We start from the raw sequence: 10,193 nt of genomic DNA, 5'->3' as shown, positions 1-10,193 counted from the left end.
AATATATATGTATCTGGCAATCACGAGCACACAGGGTCAACGAGTGCTATATTCATAGTGTGTTGACTTTTACTCAAACAGCACCGTTTTTCAACTTACGTAGCAACTTTTAAACACCGTAACACTCGGTTTTCTTTTATTTAGCGTGAATGAATATAGCACTCGTTGACCCTGTGTGCTCGTGATTGCCAGATACATATATATTCTTTCTCGAATCCTTGACTTCAAAGACGAATAACCGAACCTATGTCACTATATCAAGGGTAAGTTGTGATCCGGAGGTAGGCACTTTCTTTCCGGCACCTAGTTTTTTCTTTAACATTCACGCACCTGGGACCTGCATGCAGTCACTTGATAAAATAATTTGTATGACTAGACACTCTACCAATCACGTTCTCAGATGAGACCTTTGAGTGATGGATTTGTTTTAATATGGCACAAGAAATATGACCTTGGTGAAAATTAAACTCCGTCTTTCCCACAATAACATGATTGACTAGTTTGTCGCATAGGAGAAATAGTATATTTGAAACACAAGGTGTCACAATGGGTTTGCTTTTTCTCCAAGAACCACCACTCTGATCACATAAACCACATCAATTCCACTTATGGTTCGTGGGGATAGGCGGCACACTGGTGGTTTATGAATAAATCACCTTGAGTCACCAGTGCATGATATTGACTAGACAACTTGTCTTTCTTAAATGCGCTGTATGTAAAGAAATATTCTATACACACTCCCTTATGTTTTTTGTTGCCAGCCCTGAAGAGTCGTTGTGAATTGTTCCCACACGACAAAACACGTGTCGGCTGGTTGTGGACTCATTAAACTACCCACCTTAAAGAAAATACTTAAGAAACTGCATCTGTCAACTTATTGGCTATATGTTTATTATATCAACTGTTACATAACTACCAATGTAATACCTTGTTTATTGTGTGCGAGAGCTTTGCTGTTTTCATTGTTGTGAAGGTCTCTTCAGATTTTCCATTTGAACGGTTTCTTCTGATCTCACTGGAAATAATAAATGCTTTTCAGGGCTAGAGCCTCGTGACCCCAAAGATCAAGGTGTAAGCAGTGGAGGAGCCTGCCCCACAGTTGAGGAAATAAATACATTTGTATCAGGAACATTGTGAACATGGAGGAGAGGGATCTTGTTGTTGTTGTCTGTCCGCTCCTCTTTTCTCACTGCACAGGAAGATACCTTTCCCTCCCCTCAGCTTGGAAAGCTTTTCATTTTTTGTATTTTTTAGGTCTCGCGTGCAATTGCAGCGCAGCTGCTTCGCTAGCGAGACTCTATAGTCGTCGCTTTCCTTAGCGAAGGGAGACAGGAGGTGGCACAGGCGGACAGGAGATGTGCACTCCGTACACGTGCACATCTCCTGTCCGTGCGCGCCAACTCCTGTCTTCCTTCAGCAGAGAAACCGGCGGCACAGCGCGCCTTTCGCACACTTTCACTTTCCCTCCCTCCCCTTCAAGCACCCGGACATTCCACGGCCACGGAAGCACGTGAATGCTAGAATCAAGGCTATTGTACCCGCTCTGTTCTTGGCGTCTAAAGGTAGTGCTGCAAAGCGTAGCTCATAACTATTTAATACCTCAGTATAAGAAATAATGATAGTGACTCATGCTGTGTATTTTATATTTTTACTGAGGACCGCAGTTCTTTCCTGGTGGTCTTGAAGGCGTTCATGGTAGTGCTTTAGTTAAAAAAGTAATTGCCCTCCCACCCCCAAAGTGTAGTCAACGTCTGTCTTGAATTACAGCATTCTAACTAGCGAGTAAAAACATTCCCGTATCCTGGTACCTTAGCCGTCTCAGGTCAAAAGTCTTATTAGTGTTTTCAGTAACTTCTGATCTGCCTAAACTAGAAAAATAAAATTGCACATTGTTCAGCAGATGGCACAGAATTACATAGTGCCAATATTTACCAACAAAGTCCTTAGAGTGATATGTAATGAACTGGACAGGCAGTTACATTGTAGTAGCAAAATACACCTATTCTAGCTGGAGCTCTCCTTCGAGATTTTTGAAGGTGTGACATTTATGTCGTGTTTCCCACGTGACTCAGTGAAACTGCTATTGTGTCAAATATCGAAAACGGAACTTTACAAACATTTTGGTTGCTGTGTGTTAATGTGCTCACGCTGACGCCTCTGATGTCTGTTCTCTTTTATCTTTTTTATCTTGTCTCCGTGCCAGGTTCTAACCCGTTATTGTATAATGTAATAATATGTGCATTGCATATCGTATGTAAACCATTTTTAGTGAACATGCATGTGTCACGGATAATTGTAAATACACTTTTGCCTTTTAAGATCTTACTATAAGATAGAGTAAACCTTGGTGGGGGTCTCATGCAGCGTAATGATGACAGTCGATGTTCAGCATGCTGGTGTCATGGCGCGCGCCACACACACACACCGTGTGCACGCGCGCCCAGTCATTTAATTTTTTCAACAGAATGGGGGGCCCCGGACACTAATAATCACTTCTTCTGTGCACCGCCACGAACAGTCTTGTTTCGAGAAGGAACTGAAAAGGTAATTTTTCCCCGCGTTACCAAGCAACAAGTTGCCAAGCAAACTGAATTAAACTGTTACAGAATCATGTTTTATGATTATTACTAATTAAGAATCACATGAGCAGCATCACACGCGGACTGAACTGCAACAAGGACAGGTGGTCCCCGGCCGGGTACGATTCTCCTCGCACCAAGCAACTTTGGGGTAAATTTAGCATTTTCTGATGATGATGGTGGCGATCTATCAGCATCATCGACTTATACTAGTGGGTGTTATCATTATTACTGTTAATATTGATAATAGAAACAGGTATAGTAAAAGTCAAGTGGAGTGTGTTTTCAGGTAGGTGGCTGAGGCATCGGCAGGAGGGTACAGAACGGCAAAGAGCCTGTGTAATTAGAATAATACAGTCAAAATGCTTACCAAACCCAACCCTTCTGTTCTCTTTCCAAATCTTAACCCGTGAGTAGATTACATAGGAGCAACCAAGAAAGAGAAAAGAAGAACGAAGAACAAGCATTTGCAATGCACTAGGTCTCGCATTACTAAATGTTTCAGTTATTGGCGTTGCATTATTATCAGCAACGCTAATAGCTCAAACTTTTACTAATGACCTATTTCATTGCAAATGCTTGTCTTATTAAGTAAAGGAACATCTTTTTACAAGGTGAAAGAAGGCAAGGAGCACAGCTGCCAGCAGGCCACGCCCAATAAGACCTATGATGCTATAGGGGATTTACATTGTTCCCTAACACCAATCCCCTAACACCAAGCACTCTATTCATTCTAGAAAGTTTTAGATTGTAATAATAGCAACTACACTGCCAATATTTCAGCACTGGACATTTTGAAAAGGCTGTTTGTAAATGTGATTGCCCCTTTGGGTGCTGACATGGCTAGTTTTGGATTTAAGTCTTATTTGCATGTTAACATCAATAATTTGCAACTTAAACAACAATGCTGTGATTTAATGCATACTAGGCTTCGATTCAATTTTGTATTTGTATGGATGCTGCTTCATAATATTGTGTCTTTTTATTTCTCATTGACACTGCAGGTAGCAAAAAGTGCAGACCTGCTGTTCGTAAAAACCTCTGGAGAAAGCCTTAAGTTACTTTTTAAAGGCTCTCCCTTCTCGCTCACTGTAGGCAATTCATCTGTGAGTTTGTCCATTGTTTACCTAACTAGATTGTTCTGACATCTTTAACATTAGGGCGGAAGGGATTTAGAATTATTAATTTAGGAGTCGCCGCGCTAAAATGGTGGGATTATTTGAAGTTTTATATTGCTGTATATTGATTTGTTGTTATATTTTTACATTTGCTCACCTCATGGTAACTGCAATTTCCATTGGTTTTCATTGTGCAAATTATAATTTTTTTAAATCATCTACTAGGGATGCAGCCCATTTCTCTATAGATTTGCTGCACATTCTGGATTTAGACCATTTTTAGATTTTGCTTATTGCTATATCTGTCTTAAATGCTAAAGAGTCTTTATGGCAATTGATTTTAATGTCATAAGACTCATTTATTGAGACTGATTATATTTTAGCTCCTGTATTGCACTTTCATATTTTAATATGCCTTCATGGTTTCTCCGATGTACTGATCTGGAACTTCCTTTTTGAATCAGCCTTATTTATTTACTGTATTTTGAAATGCCGTTTTGAATCTTGTCCGTAGGGACACATTGACTCATCCATTCTTGAGGACAAAACTGACCCTGTATTGGGTGCTTCGTCTCATTCATTCAGGTTATCTGGGATAATGCACCCACACTTCATAACATAAATGGAAGTTGTGTGTGATAGCTGTATTTTGCTTTCTCATGTTTCATAAAAAATAGCCAGACATGTTTAAAAAAGTAAATTTTATTGTTTGATATAAAATCTGTGAGAAATAGATAACAAAATATCCGAGCATTACAGAAGTAAGGTTTACACATTTTCAATTTTGAAATTCAGTAAGTGACGCAGTCCCCAGTGAAGATGACTACACAATGTTTTGTTTCATTGTGGGCCCCCTTACACTTTTATGTGGAGAGAGGCACTTGGATTTACTTTGCTAGTTAATTAGCATTAGTAAATAAATAAGAATTTACTAATCATCACCTCTTTTTGTTTTATTATGGAGAAAAGTTTTGTAGTACCAGTATATAACATCTGCTTGTCTCAACATTTTATAAATTGGTGCAATCCTTTATTGCATTGAAGAACTTTCCTTTCAGCAGCCTGAGTCAGTTGCTTACTTTTTGTGGTAAGGAAATTCAGCCTAGATATAGAAGTATAGATGGGTAACAGTTTATAAGGAAGGTTTTTCACAGACGGGTTGTTGGTGACATCAAGTAGACCAGTGCTTCTTAATCTGTGGTCCATGGACCCCTGGTGATCCACATAAGCCTACTCAGGTTGTCCGTGACTGCTTAGAAAATTAAATAATATCAACAGAATAATAAAGTGTAACATCCAGGAATTGTGTTTTTTCCAGGGGAAATCTAATAAAATGATGATTAAAAATTAAAAGGAGCAGGCTGAAAATGGTGTGATCCTTTCTCCTGCCATTGCCACTGTGACTTATGGTATTGTCTCAATCACACGCAGGATGGTTGAACAAATGATATAAAGAATTCACAAAGTTTCTGATGAGTGCATTAAGGTGCACCCAACTTGATGTTCATAAAATATCCTATGCTTAAATGTTTTCTATGTGCTTTGAGGATGAATTTCCTTAGTACTTGTGGTTTTTTGTAGCAAGTTGCACCTTATCTTCGGAATGGATTATTTTCAAATGTACTTTGATTATTTTTTCTTCCATTCTGAATATTGATTTTAGATGAAACTTTCCTGATGACACACTGTTTTCCTATAGTTCTTTCTTGATCTGGCATTTTAATATGAGATGTCTGTGTTTTGACGGGAAGCCTTGTTGTATTTACAGACCTGGGTTTTGGGATCCTTGTAGGAGTTGGAAGATGTTGAATGACCTCTCCAGCAACCTAAAAGAAAAAAAATACAGTTATAATGTATTTCATGTTCTGTGACTTTGGACTTCAGAAAATATAAAATTACACATTCGATTTTATACAATAATATGATTTAAATAGCATCAAATCTTCTAATATAAAATCCTAAGGAGATGTTGTTAAATTGTCAATAAACTCATGAATATACTCTAAGCTGAGAAGTTTGCATAAGTCGGTAACATACTGAACCAGTATAAATATGTGTCTGTTTAGTATTAAAGGTGCAGCGCTGTGGGTTGACCCTGAAATGGGACCTCTCATCTGAGTTTAAGAATTGGCTTAATGAACTAGACCAGGGGTGATTTGAGTCTGGTGGAGCAGTAAAAATCTGATAATGAGATTATCTGACACTAATAATGCTCCGCTACATTAAAACATTTCCAGTTATTACCCACAATAGTTTCTTGCAGTATTGCCTGTAGGTAGACACACAATTGAAGATGTTGCCGGTACTGTAGATAGTTACAGTGTGTTATTTATAACATTTATTGCTGATTAACTACGTGCAAAGATGATGGCTTAAAGAAGCGGTATTTCCTTTGTGGTCCATTGCTGCTGTATTTATGTGTGGGCTCTAAACTAGAATCCATAGTGTGGTCGAAATCTGTGTGCTTTAGCAAATGGGTAGATTTGGTACAGGAGTCATATGTAACCAAATGAGAACTCCTATAACATTATCCATAATTCAATTCAAGAAATATTTATTTGGATATGAAATATCCATAAAAGCACAGAACAAAATACCAGCAAAGTATATACATTTAAAAGCATTACGCAATTTAAAACAGTAAGCACACAGGGGCCTGTGATATGTAACATGAACTGCAATACACGTATTACAAAAAGACAAAAATCTGCAAAGCAGCCAATTCTTAAAAACTTATGGTAAACTTAAGAACTTATGGCAAAATTCTTCATAACCGGTAGCAGCATAATTTGACAAAGTGCAAAGAGATTCAACAGATAGCAGCATAATTTGATATGGATACGGTCCAATGTAGACAACTAGCAGCGTTGTACATTAAAGTGCAGTCAAATGTAGGCTGTAGAGTTAGGACCGTGAAATACATGGCAACAATTTCTCCAGAGAAATGCGGGCCCGTAGCGGTGTGCAAGATGGCGCCTTGATGCGATGCGATGATCCGGTTGCAATGCGAGAAGATGGCGCCCTTGATGCGGCGATGCGATGACGCCCTGGCAGCCTTGCGGAGACTCTGTACTTTGGAGCTGCGACAGTCCCTGCGACATGCTTCTCCGGTGATGCGATGGCGACTCTCTCGATGGTGTCACGCTTCTCCGGTGATGCGACAGCAGGCAGCGTCGATGAACACACACTTCCAGGGAGATGCGGCAAAGGCACGCTTCTCCGGCGTTGCGGTGATTTCAGCTGCGGCGGCGTCGCGCTTCTTCTCGATGTGTCGCGCTTGCGGCTCCGAGCGGCACGAAAGGGACTGGAGTCAGAATTCCCAGCAAGGAAATTCAGGAGGGAGCTGGAGGTGAAGTCTTTTGTCCTTGAGACTTCAGCAGGAGGCAAGCACAGTTCAAGCCCTTGGAGAATGTTCTGTAGATGAAAGTCCTTACAAAGTTCCTTCTCCTTTCCCTTGGCAATGAAGTAACCACTGCAGGCCAACCCAGCAAACAGCACACTGTCAGAGGGGCAGTACAACTCCTGCAGCTTCCTTGGTTCTCCTCCTTGGCAGAAAGGTTTCTTGTCCAGAAGTGATCTAATTTCTTGGGATCAGGAGCTCAATATTTATACCCCAAAATCCTTTGTTCTCTGGAGGCAGGGAGGCGTCTGCCTAGTCCAAACCAGTTCCTGAGCACTGTGTTTACATGACTCTCTTCTTCCTTTCACTGTGCAGGGCAGAGACATCAGCCACCCACAGGAGGTGGAGCCAGCACAGGGGAGGGAAGATACAGCTCTGGAGCACTCTGTTAACATGATTCCTCCTCTCCTTTCACAGTGCAGGGCAGAGACATCAGACATGCCACAGGAGGTGGCGCCAGCATTGTAGAGGGAAGGCCCAGCCCTATTCGGGTCCCAGGTGCAATTCCTCCCTCCCATCTAGATGCAGATCTTTCTATTCACCACTGGGCTGCCCCAGCCTGTCTCCTGGAATCCCCCAGCCCTGTCACTCACAAACCCAGATAAGGAATACACAACCCAGCAGAGGCAGGCTCAAATGGTTAGGCAAGCAAATACCTGCTTTCTAAAAGTGGTATTTGCAAACACAGAATATTAAAATAACCTTTACTAAAAGATGTATTTTATTATTCTGAGTTCAGGCATACTAAATTTGAATTTCTACTGTGTTCCCCGAGTCAGTTAGGATTGTAAGAATGCAATAATCTAACTACCAATTCTGGCCTATGAGAATAGGTATCCTTCAATAGTGAAAAACGAAAATGGCTGTAATTCACTATTAGAACATGCTACACACATCAGAGCATGTCCTACCTTATACTTACAATGCACCCTGCCCTAGGGCCTACCATAGGGGTGTCTAATATGAAGCAAAGGGAAGGTTTAGGGACTGGCAAGTGGGTGCACTTGGCCAAGTCGACATGGCAGTGGTAGACTGTACACAGGCCTGAGACACACTTTACAAGATGCTTCTGTGGGTGGCACAACTAGTGCTGGAAGCTCACCAGCAGCATTTGATTTACAAACCCAGGGCACACATGGTGCACTGTACTAGGGGCCGGTAAATCAAATAACCCAATCATGAAATAACCAATCAGTACATTAATTTAACATAGGGAGCACTTGCACTGTGGCACTGATAAGCAGTGGCACAGTGCCCAAATCATAAATCCAGCAAAAACATATCAAAACAGAGGAGGCAATCCGTCAAAATAGAATGGAGAATCATGCCAATGATGCCAGGTCTAATAATTACCATTCATTAAATGTGCGCAGCTGTGCCCGCGTTCACACAGATATCCGAGGCTCGGCATCAGATCAGCGTGCCACCAAATGCCCACAGGATGGCACCATGAGAGACCATTTCAGATTGGGAAACATTTGCTGCTTTCTGGTGCCGGAAATCCGTCTGGAAGGGGACGCGCAGGCCTCTGGTTTGACTTTGGAAAACGTCTGCTTATCTGAGTCGACGCACAGGGCTCCACTGTAAATTGCTTGTTGATAAATTAGGCTATTTAAGAACCCGTGAGGCTGGCATTACAGTTATTAATGACACCAGCGTACAAAGACATTAAAAGTGTCCTGACTGCTAGATTTTCTCTTCATGTGTGTGTAATGTGTAGTTCAATTAGATGACTTTTAAACTGACTCCAGTTAAGACAGAATAAAACGAGGAACGGAAGGAGGTGGGGACAGATAAATCTGATGGATGTCTGAAGGAGGACCAGCAATGCAAGCATCCATATGATTTTATTTAAATGAAGTTATGATTTTATTTAAATGAAGTTCCCCATGGCTCCTTGCTTCTCTAAATTGAGGCCAGCCATTTGGCATCAGGGAGAAATGAAAAGGCAAAGGTTATTGTCATGTTCTGTTCGTGAAGTCCTTCCTTCAGACAGCTGAAAATAACTTAAAATGTGTGATATTTCAGCACAATGTTTACATTGATGGTTTACCTTTTGGTATATTTAAAAAACTTGAATTATGTGAAAAGTTGCATTAAAGCTCCCAGACAACATCGGCAAAAAAGTTATTCAAATACAAATCAGTTAAAGACAAACGCGTGCTCGCCTCGTGCTGCAAGAAGAAAAAAAAGGAGGCGAGTGGTGCTCGCAATGACAAAAGTGCAAGCAGGCTGGTGAGTGGTATGCGATTTGCGCGCACCATGGCGAGAGAGGAAAGCCAGATGGCACCTCTGCTCGTCATTGTGCGCTTAACCGCATGCTCGATGCCAGCCAAAAGCGTGTGGCCGGACTTTTAAAAGCCCACACACTAAATGTCTCGACAGAGTAGTGCATTTGCTGGCTCAGGCGAGACCTAAAATGTGCTGATACAAAAAGTATTATCCATAATATTCAGATAAATAAATAGTGTTTGAGACTATAGATCCGCAGATTTCTAAAAATGTAAACCAACGGATTCCCACTAATATTTTAATTTTGCTTCTTATTCAGCGCTTGAAAATAAACACTACACCTACAGATTGAATAACTTAATACAGTTATTAGACCCACAGTGTATTTTCATGTTTAAAGTATGTATAGAGTTTTCCAAACTGCAAGTATTAAAATGCTATTTTTTACTTGGCTTTTTCTTTATGTCCACTTCTAAATGAAGAGAGGAGCACTTGCTAACCCTCCTTAATAAATGAGAAGTCGAAATTGAGATGGAGCACATGAGGGTATGATATCACATAATTGACCCTTCTCAATAACAAAATGATACATATGTTAAAGGTTGTACAATGAAAACCACAACTAAGACATACACTTTATAAGTCTATTAAATAAAATATGGCATTAGAACGGATCCCTTGCTAATGAATGTTTAGAAATAATCAGCGATTAATTTGTGTTGCTACCATTATAAGAATTGCAAACAAAACAGGTGATGGACCGAATGTGGATCAATGTCACACATTCATCCCAGTCAAAAGATCTGGGCCCAAATCCATCGTTTTTTTGCACTCCACACCACCCTGGGTTAGACAATGGCGATA

At 40.6% G+C, this 10,193-nt stretch overlaps 1 protein-coding gene across 2 annotated transcripts in view; it reads right to left on the bottom strand.

The window, feature by feature from the left end:
• Positions 1–4,383: 4,383 nt before the first annotated feature.
• FILIP1L (filamin A interacting protein 1 like) overlaps positions 4,384–10,193 on the bottom strand; it is a 739,320-nt gene continuing 733,510 nt past the window's right edge. Inside the window, exon 3 of one of the 2 annotated variants that reach the window (XM_086934450.1) lies at positions 4,384–5,523. In XM_086934450.1, the coding sequence (XP_086790576.1) occupies positions 5,290–5,523 (234 nt within the window). In that variant the 3' untranslated portion in view covers positions 4,384–5,289. The remainder of the gene's footprint in view (positions 5,524–10,193) is intronic. The other variant, XM_086934449.1, reaches the window with a different exon arrangement.

This window comes from Lissotriton vulgaris, chromosome 8 (assembly GCF_964263255.1).
Source record: "Lissotriton vulgaris chromosome 8, aLisVul1.2, whole genome shotgun sequence".
Taxonomy (NCBI): Eukaryota; Metazoa; Chordata; class Amphibia; order Caudata; family Salamandridae; genus Lissotriton; species Lissotriton vulgaris.
This window is presented reverse-complemented; position numbering and strand designations above follow the sequence as displayed.